This window comes from Erpetoichthys calabaricus, chromosome 3 (assembly GCF_900747795.2).
Source record: "Erpetoichthys calabaricus chromosome 3, fErpCal1.3, whole genome shotgun sequence".
Classification (NCBI taxonomy): domain Eukaryota; kingdom Metazoa; phylum Chordata; class Cladistia; order Polypteriformes; family Polypteridae; genus Erpetoichthys; species Erpetoichthys calabaricus.
This window is the reverse complement of record NC_041396.2, coordinates 263,565,284-263,585,233: the sequence shown is the minus strand read 5'-3', so window position 1 is coordinate 263,585,233 and position 19,950 is coordinate 263,565,284. Positions and strand designations below refer to the sequence as shown.

The following is a 19,950-nucleotide window of genomic DNA, read 5'->3' as shown; positions in this document are numbered from 1 at the left end:
ATCTTCCGGACAGTGGAATGGTTAATTTCCAATTGTTCGTACTGTAGATCTTTTGAAATACCTTCCCAGACTCATCAGACATCTATAACCTTCTTTCTGAAGGTCTCAGAGAGCTCTTTGGATCTTGGCATAGTGATAACACACATGTCAACAACAAAGACAAAACCAAACTAAATGTGTGAGTTTTAAATAAGACCAGTTCCTCCAAGATCATCTCTTATGATGTTCTAATCATGTGCACTCGATTCTAATTTTAGGTTAGGGGTATACTTGTTTTTCCACACATGAAATGTGAGTTTATGTTTATTGAAGTTGTACAGTGGACTACAAAAAGAAATGTGGCATGATGTTTGTTATATTATATCACCTGTATTTATAGATACTGTTTAGTTAAAGATTAAATCTTGATAAGTCCATATATTTTAAAAGATAAATACTTACTTTTTCCCATGACTGTAGTTTCTTTTATACCAGAATTGTTCAAGGCCACGCAGAAAACTACTGAAGGTTTTTTTTTCTATCCGTGTTCTATTAACCATACAGCTTCTAATGCTTTGTTTGTTCACGGCCCAGATCAAATAAAACTAAAAAAAAACAAAATGGTGGAACACAGCCATCAGCAAATAGGGGAAAGGCTCATTTTTAGATTAATTAAGTAAGTGTTGCCATCATGAAGAACGGGGCACAGGAGGAGCTAAGAAACTTCTTGCTTTCCTGTGAAGTGTCATTTGTGGACATTACCGATTCAAGTGCTTCTAATCAAGTAACCCAGAGGTGTCAAACTCAGTTTTGTTGAGGGCCAAAAATAATAATAATACATTTTATTTATATAGCGCCTTTCCCATGCTCAAGGCACTTACAGAATAAAATAAAGAACGGCAGAATATACAGTATATAGCATTGTACAAACCAGATAAATAAATAAAGAAGATTAAGACAGTAAATTCTGAAAAAAAAAACAGACAACATAATTGATGGTCTCGCACACACACACACATACAGGTTACATGAGCATCTTGACAGAGAAGTAAACTGAGAGAAGGGTAGTAAAGTCAAGTAGAGCTAAAAGCCTTCCTGAACAGATGAGTTTTGAGTTGTTTTTTAAAAGAATTCATGGAGTCAGCTGACCTGATTAATTTCGGTAGGTCATTCCAGAGTCTGGGCACTATACAGCTGAAGGCCCTGTCACCCATGGAGTGTAGATTAGTGACGGGCACAACAAGATTACCAGAATCAGAGGACCTTAGTGGGCAGGCAGGCATATAGTGATGGAGTAGGTCACTGATGTAGTTTGGCGCGAGGTTATTTAAGGCTTTGTAGGTTATTAGTAGGATTTTATATTCGATTCTGTAGGACACAGGGAGCCAGTGAAGACGGAGCAGGATGGGTGTGATGTGCTCGCTGCTGCTGGTTCGAGTAAGGACTCTTGCAGCTGAGTTTTGAATAAGCTGGAACTGTGATATAAGATTAGAAGGGGCACCTGCCAGTAGGGAATTACACTAATCGATGCGGGATGTGATAAAAGCATGGACAAGTTTCTCAGCATTAGAGAAGGAGAGGAAGGAGCGAACACGGGATATGTTACGGAGGTGAAAGTAAGAAAGTTTCTTAATGTGATTTATGTGGGCGGAATAAGTGAGGGAGGAATCAAAAATGACACCAAGATTTTTTTACAGTAGAGGCAGGTCTGATGAGATCACCGCCAAGATGGACTGGGAAGGAGCTCATTTTATTAAGTTGCATTTTAGTCCCAATTTGCAGGAGTTCAGTTTTATTGCAATTTAAGGGCCAAAAATAGCACTTTATATACCTCATATGGCCTGGAATGTATCGACAAACAGTTACCATCACATTTTCTTTAGAAACAGTACACACTGGTGACTCTCTGCTCATCACAATTGTACATTCTGCCTCACATCTTCTCATTTTATCAGTTTTTCTTTTTTTGGGTAGTGTAGCACAGGTTAGAAAAGCTACCAGCAGTGATGTGACCAAAATCACATTGAATGAAAAAATTTCCAAGGTGTATAAACTCGAGAGAGAGTGGCACTCCAGACACAGGTGACTATTTGTAACATTAAACAAAGTGCGTGCATTTACACCTGCATTAACCTGTGGCATTTGACCGCATTAGAAAGCCCTCACAGACAACATTGTGCAGTCACCTTTAAGACGAGTGCAAACACAAATGCATTTTCCCTGCACATACTGTAGATAAATCAAGTCAGTGGAACAGGCGTAGGAATCATGGAGGGTATTGGCACATTCAGGTAAGCCACTGGTGCTCAATGAAAAGAGTGGTATGTGAAGTTGAGCTGCCATCTCCTTCATGAGACTGTCATGTCTTTGCCATCATTCTAAAATGCTAAAGTTCTTTATGGCAGTGTGTTATGCCTCCTTTTTTCTGAAGGGTCAATACAAACAGACTCATCTAAACTACAATCAGATATAATCTATATTAGAAATATACATTAAAGGGGATCTTTCAGCAAATTAATGGTTATTGCGGGTTTTGTGTAACATGTTTTTCTTAGCGATGAAACAGGTTGCTTTTAAATGGTCTGAGGGCTGGCCGTGGCCTGTGGGCATTGTGTTTGACACCACTCACGTAATCAAAGGTGGCACTTTAAAGTGGGGAAGGCATGTGATGGAGCATTAGCTGAGGAGATGTGCAAGTAATGCATGTTTTTAGGTCTGCGCCCTTTTGTCTTTCCATAGAAAACCGCTTCCCATATTAGTTTTTTTTAATTTAGTTGGAAGGCATCAGCTTTCAATAAACGTCTTTTTTTTTTTTTTTTTAATATGCCATGATCCTTAGAAAAATATTGCTTTACAGAACCTCAAAGTCATTTTTGCTTGCTACAAAGTTTGTGAATAAATGTTTAAGCTGCCAATAGTTTGACTTCTGTATTTATGGCATTCATTTTATGAATTGTTTGGGAAATTAGTTCAGACAGTGGTTTTCATTTAAAATGCAGTTGATAAATCTATGGCATACGCTTCTAGCTCTCTGAACTAATGAAATCCAGAATTATTTATATATAAGTTAATCTTCAGTAAATATTTCATTGTAAACGTTTTCCTCGGCCTTCCAAAATGAAATTCTTCAGTGCTGACCTAGTGGAATACACTCATAAGTTGAATCCAGGGTGCGCTCGTCTCCTCCATGGGATTTGCTAACAACCTTCAAAGCAGCAGCTGTTTACACGAAAGTCAATTTTCACACGGCTTTACGATAAATGAACCTCCTCTGTCTGTCTGTCTGTCTGGGCACACGTCTGCTTGTGGAGGAGCAGAGACGCTTACACGTGGATAAGGGAGTAACATGTGGTTTTGAAAGTGATACTGAGGGTAAAGCAGCCCTCCTCTCTTTCTCTCTGCAGCAGATTCACAGATACAGTATCTCATATGATTACAGATTTAAATGATATATTTGGAGAACCCACTTTATATATTTTTTGAGAACACCATTCTAACCATTGTCAACAGCTGCATTATTTAACACCACACAGATTCTGACTGGGCTATGAATCAACCCTGGGTCAGCAAGCAACACCAACCACTGCAACACCATTTTAAGGAACACTTCACTTATTTAAGAGTATTTATTTACATACTGCAGTCATTTAACAGAGGTGTCTTAAGGCAGTGACAGACTGAAAGGTTTTAAAGAGGCACCAAAAAAGTTAAATTAGCAGCCAGTCTATTTAACTTTGCAAAACCCCGAGTAAACCTTCATTCAGTTCATACTGTAGCCACTGCAGTGTGACTGCTATTCAGGAATGAGGGGACCCTTGAGGTACAGTACATGACATTTGTGGTGTCCCTAACATAAGCTCCTGCCCCTGTGAACATCCACTCCTTCAATGGAATGTGACTGCAGCCACAAATGGCCACTGGCTGTCTCTCAGGCCTGTGTAGGAGGGTCCCACTTGAAATATTCTTACATGTGGGACTCTTTGAGTAAACAGGTTTTACATTAAATATGGCCTCTAAGCATCAGACAGTGTGACAGACTAGAACCTGGTAGTAGTGATAGCAACTATGAACTCTATTCTATAAACCTATTTTAAATACAATTATTTTAGATCACAGTACAATGGATGTGCATACAGTACATAGATAGCTTCCTGGTATTGCTTCTAATGATATTCTATATAGACAGATACTGTAGACAGATACAATACATATTAGGACATTACTAACCAAGTAACAGACTGGTCACATTCTAGCCCTGGACAGTGCACTAGTCTATCACAGAAATATAAAACAGTTAAGTTAAATCATACATAGTGGACTGTTCACAGTCCTTATTAACAAATAAACTGAATTAGATTGGTTGATTGACTGATTACATGGACAAACTTTGTGGACACCTGACCATCAAACTTATATGAGCTTGTAGGACATTCTGTTCCAAAGCCATGGGTATTACTATGAAGTCAGCTTCCATTCTTTTCAGAAGGCTATCCACAAGATTTTGAAATGTGGCTGTGGGAAATTGTGGACAAGCAAAAGAGCGTTTATGAGTTTAGGTACTGATGTTGGACAGGAAGACCTGGCTTGCAATCCCAAAGATGTTCAATAGATTTGAAGTCAGGGCTCTGTGCAGGCCACTTGAGTTCCTCCCAACCAAACAAATTTTTATGGACCTAGACATGGACAGTAGAACAGTAAAGGGCCTTTCCCAAATTGTTGCCACAAAATTTGAAGTGCATACTTGTGTAAAATGTCTTTGTATGCTGTAGCATTAACAGTATCTTTCACTGGAACCAGAAGGCCAAGTCCAAGCCCTGAAAAACAGCCCCAGGCCATTATCCCTCCTGCCAAACTTTACATTAGACACTAGGCAGTCCAGAAGGCAGCTTTCTCCTGGCACCCACCAAACCCTGCCTTATCCATCAGACTGCCAAATAGTGAAGAGTAATTTATCACTCCAGAGAATGCATTTCCACTTCTCCAGAGTCCAATAGCAGCATACTTTACACCACTACCGTCGACGCTTGCCATCGCACATAGTGATCTTAGACTTGTGTGCAGCTGCTTGGCCATGGAAACTCCATTTCCTGAAGCTTCCAGCACTCATTTCGTGTACTGATGCCGCTTCCAGAGGCAGTTTAGAACTCTGCTGTGAAATGATACATCAAACGGTAGGTGATTTTTATGCTTTATGCAGTTTAGCACTTGGCAGCCCCCCCATTGTGAGTTTGCATGGTCCACCACTTCATGGCTGAGCTGAAGTTGCTCTAAGACACTTCCACTTTATAATAATAGCACTTACAGTTGACCGGGGAAGATCTAGCACAACAGAAATTTAGCGATCTGACTTATGGCAAAGGTGGCATCCTATGACAGTGCCACATTTAAAATCACTGAGGTCTCATTACGACCCATCGTACTGTCAGTGTTTGTCAATGGAGACTGTATCTCTGTGTGGTACATTTTATATACCTGTTAACAATGAAAAAACTGAACTCGTAAATTTGAAGAGTTAGATAGATACAGTAGATAGATGGATAGATATGCAAGGCACTATAGTATCTATCTATCTATCTATCTATCTATCTATCTATCTATCTATCTATCTATCTATCTATCTATCTATCTATCTATCTATCTATCTAAATAGACACACAGTGCACTGTATTATTGATTTAATGAATTGAAACAAATGGCTGTAGAGGCACCAAATCGACATCACCAAACTACAGTCTTAAACTTAAAAGCCTGGATGGCTCTATGACTTCCAAAACAGACAGTGCTCAGATGTTAAGCCATTAAACCCATTAGTATAGAAAATACAGTGAGTACAGATGGGGTAAGCAGCAGAAAGTTTTCTTTTCTTATTATTCATATGCTCTTTACAAAAATAAGTAAATAAATTATACAATTCCATATACCATATACCCTTCTCTCTGTCTCTGCAACCCAAATATTCCAGTAAGACATATTTCAAAACAATATATTTGTATAGTAGAAAACAAGCTACAGTAAATACTTGGTACAAGTGGCTAAATACAAGCTATCATTCTATGGTAATATGTACGTATACCAAACAACAATGGCATTTATATCTGTATCATCAGTTAAAGCATACGTCACAGTGACATACTAGTTATTGTATACATTTGCAGTTCCCAACAGATAATAGACTGATTTACTCCTTCCAGTTGTGTCTGTAAGACTTCTAGTTAGTTGTAATTAGTCGGTCATTTCACACACACACACACACGCACACACACACACACACACGCACACACACACACAGGTGTATAGAGTTTATGAGGGTTAGTTTATAAATCCAGCGTTTCCACACAGACGGTCAAGTCGTATAATTCTGTTCAAATTTTGAAACTATTCCAAAGCATTTTCCTATATTGTGAGTTTAGAAAGTAAAAAAAAATATTACTATTTGTTAAAAAATAATTTTCATAAATCATAAAATGGAAATTCAATAACTTGTATAAAGTAAGAAGATTATTTTCTTTACATGTATTGTTTTGTTATTGATTAATATTTCACTATCTTAAGCAATGCAGTATGACATCTTGTTCTCGTGTCTTGCTCTGCACTCTATTGTGTGTTTTGTAAGGCATCTTGCAGTGGTGTTCTCTATGAAAGGTACTGCATTAAACATTAATTGTTTAATTCTTTTTAGGACAGTAGTTTCAGATATTGATTCATTTCATTCACCCAGACTGTCTAAGGCTTTGTGTTGATAAAGACTTGCTCAGTATGTATTAATGTCTACTTTCTGTATAGGATGGTGTTTTCATAAAAGGCCTCTATCTAGAGGGTGCCGGCTGGGACAAGAAGAACTCCTGCCTTGTGGAAGCTGAACCCATGCAGCTCGTCTGCCCTATGCCCACAATACACTTTCGTCCAGTTGAAAAGAAGAAAAGTGGCAAAGGTAAGCCATCATGTCTGTCTCTGTCTCTCGCCTCCTTAAATCTTCTCGCTCACATCATGTCACTCCTTTACTTTTGACCCTGTTCAACATGTATAGCAGATAAATGCAGCCAGAGTGTTTGTTAAACAAAGATTTGCAGATTGAGTAACTAAAAATAATTTGTGGCACTTGAGTATGCACCACTCTGTGAGGTGATCTGTCAGGAGCCCTGTTGCTATGATCCTTCGATTCTCAGTTTCTATTTTGCTATATTTATTGAGGCAGGGAGACGCCCACCGTCCTGGCAGAATCAGTACTTGCAACATCAAATGTCTAACTATGTTTTGTGTACTGTTTAAATGACCACTGGAAGAATAAACATTTAAACAGACCATATTCAAGGACCCTCCGGTGGTTTATCCAGCCCCTAAACTGCGCACCATTTTTCTGTCTTGTGTTGGCTGGTTACCTGCCATCAATATACAGTAGATCTCCACCTGGAGAATTTCTCCTCGATATTGGTTACTGAAGACTCTGGTGGTCTCTCTCTTTCCTAGTCTGTGTCCTCAATGGAGCTCTCATGTACTTATTGTGGCAAATGCCTGTTAAAATATGAAGAACTTACAGTATGTGAGTAAGGGCAGATTTACACCTTTAGTGTGTCATTTCTCCTCACTACCTATGATGTCACATTGTCACATAATCTCATGACGTGATAAAGTCGAACCAATTTGTGCCGTACACTTGAAAAAGAAGCAATGAGCCACCATTTAGGACTGATATTCATAGTCGGTGAGCCGACTTGTTCATTTATACGTGTTGAGGAGAAGAGAAGGAACGGCAGTAGATGGAGTGTCTATATTTAGAACATTTTATTTCTTTCTTAATCGGTCATAGTCACATTGAGTAATGTTTGTTGCGCAAGGCATTAGTGTTAAATTGCTATCCAATGAAACCGTAAAAGAATGGGAATTCTGAGCAAAATCAGCCACTGTCACGGAAAATCAAAGAGGCAGCTTACACAGGGTGGTCAAAAAGTGTTGAATCAGACCTATTTAGAAAAAGCAAACTAATACACTTACTATACATATACTTTTATAAATAAATATATATAATATATACAATGTATAGTATATACTGTATATTGTTCACAAGTTTTTCTATGCCACTTAAAATCTTTTGTTTTTCTTATACAATATGTCTACTCTTCTGTAGCTAACATGACACCTTTGTCATTGGCATAGTGCGTCTCACAGTGATAACTCTTCAGAATGGGCTGCCGGTGATAATCACACAGGGCCTGATCTGGTGGTTGTGGCGTCTTTTTGAATAAACAGTTTCACAGAGTAGTCTTTGCAATCCATGCTGTATGATTAGGGGTGGCGCTGCAAACGAGAACAGGGATGATCTATAGCTGTCTGTGTTGTTTTACATCAGTTGACTGCTGGAAATGTCAAAGCCAATCAGCAGAATACTGACTAATTATGAGGCATATTATCAATAAAGACTACGCCCTCAACATTATAAAAAGAAACTGTGTACATGATCTTGCTGGCACTGGCATAAATATTGAACTACTTTGCTCCATACTTTCTTTGTGTTGAGTGCGGGTCATAGTGATCTCCCTGTCCAAAATCACTAGCTCAAAATTCTCCATTGGGGTGGTGAATACAGTGGCGTTTTTCATTTCAGGGATCAACATTCCGGGCATCAAGTGAACACAGTTTAATTGTGTATAACTGATCTATAGCTATGTATTCCTTTAATGTCTGCTATCCCATGGACCATCACTTTACAATTCTGCCTTGATATGTGTTCTACATTGGCAACATTTTACTTAGTCATCAATACAGAAGGCCAGCCAGACCTTGAGTCATCTTCAAGAGACATTCTACCATGGGGGTATGCTGTAGCCCACCTCTTGATTGTGGTATATGAAGGGAACTGGCTGTAGCCCTCATGACTAGACAAAAAAAATCTTCAAAGGTGTATTGATTTTTGCTGTTTTCAGCATCTGTGTTGGCATCAGTGTGAAACATAAAACATACTAGAAACAAGAGCTAATGTTTGGTGACTTGCAGTCAGCATCAATACCCCTTTCAGGCTAAGGTTGAAAATGTTATGATTACCCTTTGTGTTACTTAAAATGTCTTGTTTTGTTCAACAATACAAAGTAAATTAATAAAAGCTGGAATAAGAGTTAGGATATGCGAGTAGATGTTGACCTCTGTTGAAGTGACATTCTTTACCAAGATAAAAAACATTGCCATCCCTGTACATAGAGATAATTTTGGGAAGTATTCTACATCCCATCTTCTGTCCAGATCCAATGCAAGGCAATTGGTCATCTCAAGGAAGTCCTGACAATAATGTTTAATCATTTTGTGTATAAATGGCTGCACAAACAAGTAGCACAATGTTTAGAATGAGATTAGTGATGTTACCTTGGTTTAGGTGGACACCGTGTCTATACAAATATTAACCTCCTTGGACATTTTATTGTCTTACAACATTGAATCACAGTGGATTTCATTTGATTTCATTTGTTTTTTTTTTTGAGATTCACCAAATACTCTTTAATGTCAAAGTGAAAGCAGATCTCTGCAAAACAGCCTGAATTAATTACAAATGTAAAACACACAATAATTGATCTCTTAAGTATGCACCCCTCTTTAAACACTCCCCATTTTAATTTGACACCCATAACTCATCACCGGGGTAGCCTTATGGTTTCGGAGTCCTATAACAAGTTTGATTAAGATCACCTGTCTGCGGTTACAGTTGACTGAAGTATAAATGCACCACATCTGGAAGGTCCAACTTGTGGTGAGTCAGTACAGTGGCCTCATCTACACAAAAAAGAGAAGGGGACACTCCAAGCAACTCTATGAACAGGTGACGGAATAATACAAGCCAGGGGATAGAGACAAGAAAATATCCAACTGACTGAATCATGCAAGAAGTAGACAAGGAGGCCACCAAGAGATCTGTGAGAACTCTGAACAAGTTAGAAGCTACAGAGGATGAGATTTCAGAGACTGGGGGCTTCACCAGTCACATGTTTATGGGAGTGGCCAAGAGGAAGCCACTGTTTAAAAAAAAAAAAAAAGATCTCAGCTAGAGTTTGCCAGAAGGCACATAGGAGACACTGAAATCAGCTGAGAAAGGTTCTGTGGCCTGATAAGACTAAGATTGAGCTGTTTGGCCATCAGACTAAGTACCATTTTAGACACAAACGCACCATTCCCACCATGAAGCACGATGATGGCAGCATCATGCTGTGGAGATGTTTCTCAGCAGCAGGCCCTTGTGAGGCTAAAATGAATGCAAAAAAATACAGCGAAATTCTTGAGGAAAACCTAATGCAGTCTGCAATGGAGAAGATATGTTTTCAGCAAGACAACAACCCATAGCAAAAAAGATGGGAATGGCTTTAAAACAACAAAGTTAAGGTAATGAAGTGGCCAAGTCCAAATCTCAATCTAATTGAGAATTTGTAGTTGGACTTGAGAAAGGCTCATCACTCACAATCTCCATGTATCCTGATAGAGCTTGAGCAATTTTGTAATGAAGACTGGGGGAATTGTCAGTGTGCAGATGTGCAAAGCTAATTGAAAGACCAATTCGCACAGGCTATCATGGCTGCCCAAAGTGCGTCTACTAAACAATGACATGAAAAAAGTGATTAATTATTTCATGTTGTATATTTGTAATTAATTTAGATCACTTTGTAGAGCTAAATTTCAAAAAAGCCAAGTCAAATCCACTGTGATTCAAGGGGGTGAACATTTTGGAGTATTCCCGTCTTCTGCTCACTGCTGTCAAAATAAGTTTTGGCTTTTATCGTTGCTGCTGTGAAAGACACTATATAGAATAAGGACTGCTTGATTAATCTATTGATAAGATGATTGACTCACCAATGAGTGAGACAGACGTGACAAATTTACAAAAAGTTCAAAACCAAAAAGAGACAGTAGAAAGAAAAATACTCACTGAACATATACATTAATGTGGAGAGGAAGAGAAAGAGAAAATGAACACCAGTGCATCCTCAAAGCTTCTACATCCAGTTCAAGGTTGTCAAGGGCCATAACCTATCCTGGCAGCCCTGGACACAAGAGAGAAAGTGACTGTTGACAAAGTATCAGTCCACTACCCTGCCAGAGAAAGCCCTAACTCACATGAGAGTATACAGATGAAAACCCCCACTGGCATGGAAAGTGCCTACTCTACTGAGATAGGAGCACACACAGGATTCAAATGGGGGACTTTGGATCTATGAAATGGCATTGATCCGCCCAAAAAAGTTGAGACATTCTGCAACCTGCATAATGCAATTCGGGATCACAGCAGTTGGATTCTATTGTGGAAACATGGAGTGCGAGACAAGAGCCAGACATGGACATCATGAAATACCGAAAGCAGAATCCATTCATACACACAGCTACACGGGCCAGTTTAGAGTTCCTGATTAGTCTAAAAGACAGATCAGACGGGCACTGTATTATCAGGACATTTGTGAGACCTACCAGGAATGTTTCTACAATCCTAGCCAGACAAAGTCTCAAGTGATACCAATTGCCATTCACTCCATAGTATGCCACATATGATTCTCTACACTGGGGCTCCGTATTGCAGCTCTAACAAACATGCGGGTGTCCTCGCAACACGTATAAAGGCGCAATTCCTTTGATTAGGTCACTTACCAACCAAACAAATGTCTTACTTTTACTTCAACTTTTTTAATTATTGTGAAGTGACTTCAATAGCCTTAAAAATGCTTACTGAAAATCACAAATGTCAAGGAGTGGACGTTGCCCTGGACAGCTTTTGATTTAGCGATCTGTGTTATTTATAGTTTTCATTTTCTGATGTCTCTTCCTATATCATTGCCTTTCTGTCGTCACCTTTGGTCCCTTGGACAATGATATTTATATTAAGATGCACATCTTGGGTTTCAGGACATGTGACATTGCACACATTTAATTGCCTATCTTGTCTTGAAGATGAATAACTCTAAACAGAGTGTTTGATCTTTCAAGTACCTCCGTACTTCCTCCTTTCTCAAGCTGTAAACTAATTCTGTAATTTGTAGCCCTACAGCATCCATCCGTTCCCAGGTTATAAACTAAGTAAAACAGGGTCTGTGGCATCTGTACTTATTACCCATTCCCAGGTCATAAACTAATTGAAAAAGAAACCGACTAGAACAGATGCATAAGTTACTGGTACAATACAGAAGAACATACTTTTTTGTTCTAAGAGAGAAATGTAGCTTTTTACACAATTTCAAGAAATATGATAACAACAACAACCCCCAATCAAACAGACAAAAACAATTACAAAAAAAAGAAAACTTCTGACTTTGGTAATGACCAGACAGCAGTCCCAGTGAGGCTTTATAAAGCGTATTGCTGTCGCTGTGAAGGAGCTCCAGTAGTGACCCACTTGTGCTAAATCATTTGTTGGCTGAATGTCTTCTTCTTCTTCTTTCGGCTGCTCCTGTTAGGGGTCGCCACAGCAGATCATCTTCTTCCATATCTTTCTGTCCTTTGCATCTTGGTCTGTTACACTCATCAACTGCATGTCCTCTCTCACCACATCTGGCTGAAAGTCCTCAGTGTTAGTAAATCCGAGAAAGAATATGCAGCATTGTTCATAATGGCACTCAGTTTTGCTCTAACTCTCTCCTCCGCTACCGTCTAGAGTGCATCCCATAACTGAGCCATAGTGGGCCACTCCTGAAGTGATATCACCAGCCAAGCACACCAAAATGGTGAAAATGTAAAGGATGTCACTGCCCACATTAATGGAACGTGGTCTGCTCTGCCATTTCATTGGGGATGTGGCAGGAAAACAAGAGTACAGTACTGCGAGAAACAACACCCTTACTGACACAGCAATGAACGACCAGGCATGGCACTCAAACCCAGAGCTCCTGATCTGTGTGCCACCATGCCCTCCCAAAATAAATAAATAAAAGTGATTAATAATTAATGAAAGCCCAAAACAAGTTTCTGCTCCGAAGACAGACAGGGAACCAGGGAACAACTTGCCTCCTTCCAAGCAAATTTCTTTAAAAAGAGAATCTCTTAAAAACACCATATGAAGGAAAGCAGGTGCTTCAGAGTTCAGCAGTTAAAGGAAAAGTTTTAGGAAAAGCAAGGCTGGATGTTCATGCAAAGAGAGGGACTGGCCTCAGCCGTAGCTGAAAACAGATAAGCACTTTTCAATGAGTTGAGCTAAGGCTGCCTAATTAGGAGCCCGACCGGTGCTGGCGAGGGCGCAGAGGGAGGGAAATCATTCTTTACTTTGAGAATTCTTCACTTAACTGTTAATGAGAGGCACTAGAACTGTAAAGACAAAAAAAAAAAAAAAAGCGTTGTGTGGGTCCCCTCCAGCTCCCCTCGCATTTCAGGAGGATTAGCTCTCAGATAGCTGTGGCATCTTTATTATACAGTCAGCCAGCCTTGGCTCAGCTTCTAAAACTAATCATTTGCTTCTGTCAAAAAATGGCTTCGTTTTTACAGCTTTCTTTAAATGCCAGGCCTTGCAAGAAAGTGAGAATGATTGAAATAGATTTTGGTTCGTTTTTTTTTTTTTTTTTTGAAAAGATTTCAAATTGAGAAAGTAAATGCTGGTCAAGATACTCGGCTGTAAATATGACAGCGTGTGCTGCTTGGGCTGTTGGCACTGATGTACAGTTGTGTAAAACGTTTTTCTTTTCCCTAAACCAGCCATCTTGATTTATAGCATCATTGTCATTAATTAGATGAAGACTCGAGTAATGTGATTAAAAATGTGTAATTTAAACTGAGAAGGCTTCACTTTAATTCATGCATTCAGCCTCTTCTCAGTTCTGCTATTTTCAGTACGGGGTTATGGGAATCAGATGGCACAAGGGAGGACGTGACCTCGGATGAAACGTAAGTGCATCAGAAGGCAGGCACACTTACACTCCTACTCATATCCACGCTCACTATTTTCATGACAACACTTAAATGCTTAGAATCTGAGAGGAACCCGGAGAACCTGCAAACTCCAGGTAGACAATGGCCATAAGGCTATAAATTGCATTTGCAGCTATAAGGCAGCAGTGGTATCCATTATACTGCACTGGCACCCCATTTTCAATTCCTGCCCTAGCCCAACCACTGCATGTGAGCAGTTTGCATGTTCTTCCTGTGTCCTTGTACTTTTCCCTTTGATATTCTGGTAGATCCCCAAGACATGCATGTTAAGTTGATTGTCCCAGTGTGAGTGAGTGTGTCCTTAATGGACTGTCATCCTGTCTTAGGATGGTTCCTACTTTTCGCCTGAAGTTATCAATATGTCCCCTAGCTCCCCATGAGCCAACACAGAGATAAATGAACGAGTGGATTAATTAATTTTACATTATACCCACCGCAGTAGAGACTGTGGATATAATACAACAAATCATTCCCATTACCAGTTTAAATGGCAAAACACCAAAACATATATGCATAATATGATTAAGGGCAGATGATAGTGTAGAGGAGGAAAACAAAACCTCCATTGTGATTGGCTGTTAAGATTTTTAGGCATCCACAGTATTGCCAAATGTACAATAATTATAGTATTTTTATGATAATTTTATTTACTGTACAACTTATAAGTAATAATATTAAAAAAAACTAATATATGATAATGTTTCCACTGGGAGTGGGCAACACGCAGTAACATACTTAGCGGCAGCTTGTAATGTCCACTGGAGCAGCTTTACATCCATCCAAATAATTAATAAAGCATATTCTGCACATGTTCTTAGCCAATCACTATAGTGTTCAAATTAAAAAATACTTTGATTTTGCCAGTGCAGTTGTAAATCTCATTGAGTGCCTTATCGCGCTGTCGTGACTGACCCAAGACCACCAACGCTTTATCCTACCATCATTCCACTAATGCTGTACATCCCATGGATACTCGACCAAAGTAATGAAGATCGCATTCGAGCAATAGATGATCAGTAGAGACAAGTGCCTTAAATCAACTGGGAAATGGACGTGGATACATTCTGGTGTATTTCTACCATAATGGAAGACAAAAGGGGGAGAAGAGAACTTGCAACAGCCTTTGTATTGGATGTGCTTGTTTTCCTTTATTTGAATGTTTCCAGTGAATGTGTGTAAAAAGTGACAAAAAAGGCTACTTACAGATACACTTAAAGACGTTGGAATGTGTGAAGATCACAGGTGGATGTGCTAAATCCACACCAACAAAAAATGAACTCCGTGACGTCAAGCAAGTTGTATCACAGCAGGAATGCTCCTTCAACGGCGATTTGAAGGTTGAATTTACAGATTAAAGTTTAAATTAAATATAGTCAGGAGGGGGGGTTCAGCACCCCTGATGCCCCAATCAGGAATAACTGCATTACAAAATGTGTGGCTGAATGCTACATTACGAGTAAGGTGTGTGTGTGTGTGTGTGTCAGGAGGTTTATTTTTTTACTTATCTACCCATAATATGAGTTTATGTGGCATTTTAGAAAACAAATCCTTGTGAGTGCAAGAGATGGAGGAATGGAATTAGTTCCTTAACGCCGGCTGCTGGCGAGTGGCTCTAAAAAGGACCATTAGCATCGTCAGGGCTGTTTCTGCCTGCCACTCAGGTCTTCACCAGTGCCACAGGCTCCCAGCCACTTGTCCGTTTGTCTGTTCATGCACATGCCACCAGCTCCACCTCACACAGAGTCAGAGACAGCCCTTATTCTCCCAGCTCTCTGTGAGCCAACCCAAGTCCAGGGTCCAATCCCAGACTAGCTGGCGGCAACACATCTCAGCCAATGGGCTTCAACAACTGGGCAATGCTCCTGATTGAAGTGCTCTTCTAATTGTTGTGTCCACACCCCCCTTACCTGCTGTTCATGGGCTGCTTTCTATTTAGCCTCTCCAGATACTCCCACCCTCTGAGACGGTCCCCACACTGCCCGAGGAGTCTGTCCCCCTGAGGCCAGAGCTCGTGACACTCTAGTTTTCTGTGAATAACCAACCACATGATTAAAGTGCATGTACAGTACCTGCACTGAATAATACAATTCCAACAAAAGCACACGCACGCGCACACACACACACACACACACACACAGTATACACAAGTGCACTGGACTGAGTACACAGCCTGGTGCTGCTTCACTTTGGGTTTGGGTCTTTCAAAGGGACCTCTTTCTGTCTAAGTGTGTTGTGGAGTCCGGGAGTCATACAGGGATGTGGTGTTTGCATGAGCATAAAAAAATTAAACATCTAAGAAGAATGCTGACCAGCATGAAATGGTTCCTGCGTTGCATTACTTCCCTTATTTAAACATCACCTTTGTGGACCTTATGGCTGTGTTACAGATGGGTTAGATGCCATTTCTGACATTTGTTTTTTTTCCCCTTATCCTCCTCACAGGTATTTACTCCTGCCCTTGCTATTATTTCCCCAATCGGGCAGGAGCAGCTGGCCGAGCTTCCTTTGTAGTTGGAGTGGACCTTAAAGCAGGAGCCATGACAGCGGACCACTGGATCAAGAGGGGAACAGCACTGCTGATGAGTCTGGACACATGAGATGTTTGCCATCAAGACGTGCAACAAACTTTCTTAATTGTACACTCACACAACCAGCCAAGTGGAGAAGTCCCACCCACTCTTGGTCAAAGGGTCTGTAAGTTGGGTAAATCCCACATGTCCACAGCACATTTTGCTCAGAAGTTTAAATGCAATCCTGGTATGCCAAACCACATAAAGCCAAGAGCCCCTCATGAGGCGACTGGGTTCAATTTGAATTCAAGGTCTAAACAGCTGCATTTCTGGCTCCTAATTGACATGATTCAGTTGAGTAAAATCACTACACCAGGTTAAAGGTCAGTGAACCCCTCTGTGGCCATCAACGCTGGTGACATTTCATTCATTTTTCTGCTTTCCAAGGCACTTAAACCCCCACGACCTTGTAAATATGCACTGTAAGCCATGTAGAGTGGCCAGCCTGCCAGGCAGGTGCCGAGTACATCACTCACATAACATGGTGACCAGAGGAGCAAAGGGGCACCCCCAAAACAGGCCCCCATCCTGATCGGCCTCACTTCTTTATACTTTCTACTCATCAATGTGATGATCTGATGGATGTCTAATGCTTTTTATGCTCTTTCATTTATTGTTTGAAATAAAAATGCTTCTGACTACATCTTGCAGTTTATAAAATACATTCTGACATTATTTGAAAGGAAGCTGGCAGCCCAGGCAGGGCCGCTGTTCGGTGTACCATCAGCTCTCCTGTTTCTTTGTTGTTGTTACTATCATGAAGGTATTTAGGAATGGGAATATCATACCAGTGAATAGCTGCGATACTCACAATGATATTAATCCCTGGATTTTACTTCTTGAATACTGGACGAGTGTTCCAGTGACTCAGCGGCCACTCAGCAAAGCAGACAAAGTCAGGTGAGAGTTTATAGGGCCGGTGGCATGTCACATAGGAGTTACAAAAGACCACCTTGGTCAACAGTGTGGGGCTCTTAATGCCAGGAGTTGTAAGTTTGCTCCTCACAGTGAGCACCACAGTGTGGCGTATTGGATAAGGGACTGGACTGTGCGCACAAGGGTGTCTGCTTCAGTTGCCATTTCCAGCACACTGTGTGACCCTCAGTTTAAACTGTAAAAAATGGGTGTTGGGCGTGACGGTCATTACAGAAAGACGCTTCTTAAAATAAAAGCCGCTTGTTTGCCAATAGTGCTGTAGACCCCTCAGACATTTACTAGGGGGCAAGTGCGTACAGTTTGGACTTTAAACCCTGAGCTTGTGAGTTCAAATCCCATTTATGACACTGTGTGACTCTGAGCAAGTCACTTCACCGGCCAGTGCTCCAACTGGAAAAATACAAGGAATGTAACCACTTGTGTCTTGAATGTTGTAAGTTGTCAAATTAGCAAATAATCATAATAATAATACATAGAGACATGTATTCAGCTCCATGGAGTTTCCTACATTTTACTGTTCTACAACAGGGTGGGCAGTGTCGGCCCTGGAGGGCTACGGTGGCTGCAGGTTTTCATTCCAAACCAATCCTTGCCAATCTCAGACCTTATTTAATTTTATGGCTTGTTAGTCTGTACCATGTAAGGCTCTTATATCGTAGATTTTTTTTCCTTTCTGAGGATATCATCCAAATAATTTGAAGCCTAAAATTGATAATTTTCAGTCTATCACATTTTTCTATTAAGTGTTTTATTAAATCAAACAGTGCATGATGAACACATACAGATGTAATTGGAAAAAAGCTAGCTGGAGAACTGCTGGCTGCTTTGTCTTTTACATCTTATTGCTAATAAGGAGCCATTAAAACACTGAATGCAGCAGTTTAAGATTGAAATAAGCAATTAAGGGTGGAGAACCTTAACAAGCGAGACTAAAATGAAGCATCAAAATGTCATTTAAGCAATATGTGCTTCATCAGCAATAATTGACTTCTCATTAAGAAACTGGACTGGAACAAAAACCTGCAGCCACTGCGGCCCTCCAGGACCGCCATTGCCCACCCCTGATCTACAAGATTGAATCACAGTGAATTTGTTTTTTTTTTTTGAGGTTGATCTACAGAAAAATTCTTTTTAATGTCAAAGTGAAAATAAATCTCTGCAAAGTGATCTAAATTAATTACAAATATAAAACAGAATGTAATTGATGGTATAAGCATTCACCCCCTTCAAGTGATGCACCTTTAGCGGCCTTGACAGCCTTGAGTCCGTGTGCGCAGGTCTCTATCAGCTTTGCACATTTGGACGATGACATTTGTCCTCATTCTTCTTTGTTCAAGCTCTTTTAGGTTGAAGTGTGATTCTGAGCTGAGAGCTTTTAAAACGTTCAGCCACAAATTCTCAATTGGATTGAAACCTGCACTCTGACAAGGCCAATCCAGGGCATTAACATTGTTGTTTTGGAGCCATTTCTTGTGTAGCTTTGGCTTCATGCTTGCTGAAAACAAATCTCCCAAGGTGCTGGCTTCTAACCAGGATTTGCCAATAACTTACTGCGTTCATTTGGCCCTTATAAGCCATCCAGGGCCCACTGTGGAGAAGCACCCCCACAGCCTGATGCTGACACTACCATGCTTCACAGTGACAGTAGTGTGGTCTTGATGCTGTACAATGCTCAGATGTGATGCTTAGTCTGATGGTTTAATCTGCCGCCTTAATAAAAGGATAAGCGTCGTCTGTGTATCAGTGTGTATCAGTGTGTCCGCCCAGATCCTATGTCTCAGTCTTTTCAACAGATAGCACACCACAAACATTTGTAGAATGCATTTTATTAATACACATGTTTGTGATGCTTCATCTGTTGGAATGAAAATGCAGTGCATTGTATTACTACATGTTTTACAGGACGCATTTCAATAGTTGGTATACTGCAAACATGAATGCTACTTTGATTACTTAGATTTCAACTCATCTTAGGTAGCACAGTTAGTTGTTAATAAAGCTACAGAGCAGACAAACACAACACATACACTCGGCGGCCACGTTATTAGGTTCACCTGATCAAATGCTTGTTCACACAAATTTTTAATCAGCCAATCACATGCCAGCAACTCGGTGCTTTTAGGCATGTAGACATTGTCGAGACGACCTGCTGAAGTTTAAACCAAGCATTAGAATGGGGGCGAAAGGTGATTTAAGTAATTTTGAACGTGGCATGGTTGTTGGTGCCAGGACGGCTGGTCTGGTTATTTCAGAAACTGCTGATCTAATGGTCCAAAAAAAAAAAAAGGGAAATGTCGAGTGAGCGGCAGTTCTGTGGGTGAAAATTCCTTGTTGATACCCGAAGTCTGATTAGAATAGCCAGACTGGTTTGAGCTGATAGAAAGGCAACAGCAACTCAAATACCCACTTGTTACAACTGAAGTATGCGGAAGAGCATCTCTGAACACTCAACATGTTGAACCTTGAAGCAGATGGGCTACAGCAGCAGGAGACCACACCGGGTACCACTCCTGCCAGGTAAGAGCAAGCAACTGAGGCTGCAATTCGCACAGGCTCACCAACAGAGGCGGCCTTTGGGGGTGGC

General features: G+C 40.4%; 1 protein-coding gene across 1 annotated transcript in view; it reads left to right on the top strand.

Moving 5' to 3' along the window:
• The window catches only part of dnah2 (dynein, axonemal, heavy chain 2), a 518,592-nt gene extending 501,521 nt beyond the window's left edge, over positions 1–17,071 (top strand). Inside the window, 2 exon segments of the mRNA XM_051924101.1 lie at positions 6,763–6,910; positions 16,303–17,071. Of these exon segments, the coding sequence (XP_051780061.1) occupies positions 6,763–6,910; positions 16,303–16,457 (303 nt within the window). The 3' untranslated portion in view covers positions 16,458–17,071.
• The last annotated feature ends 2,879 nt before the right edge of the window (positions 17,072–19,950 follow it).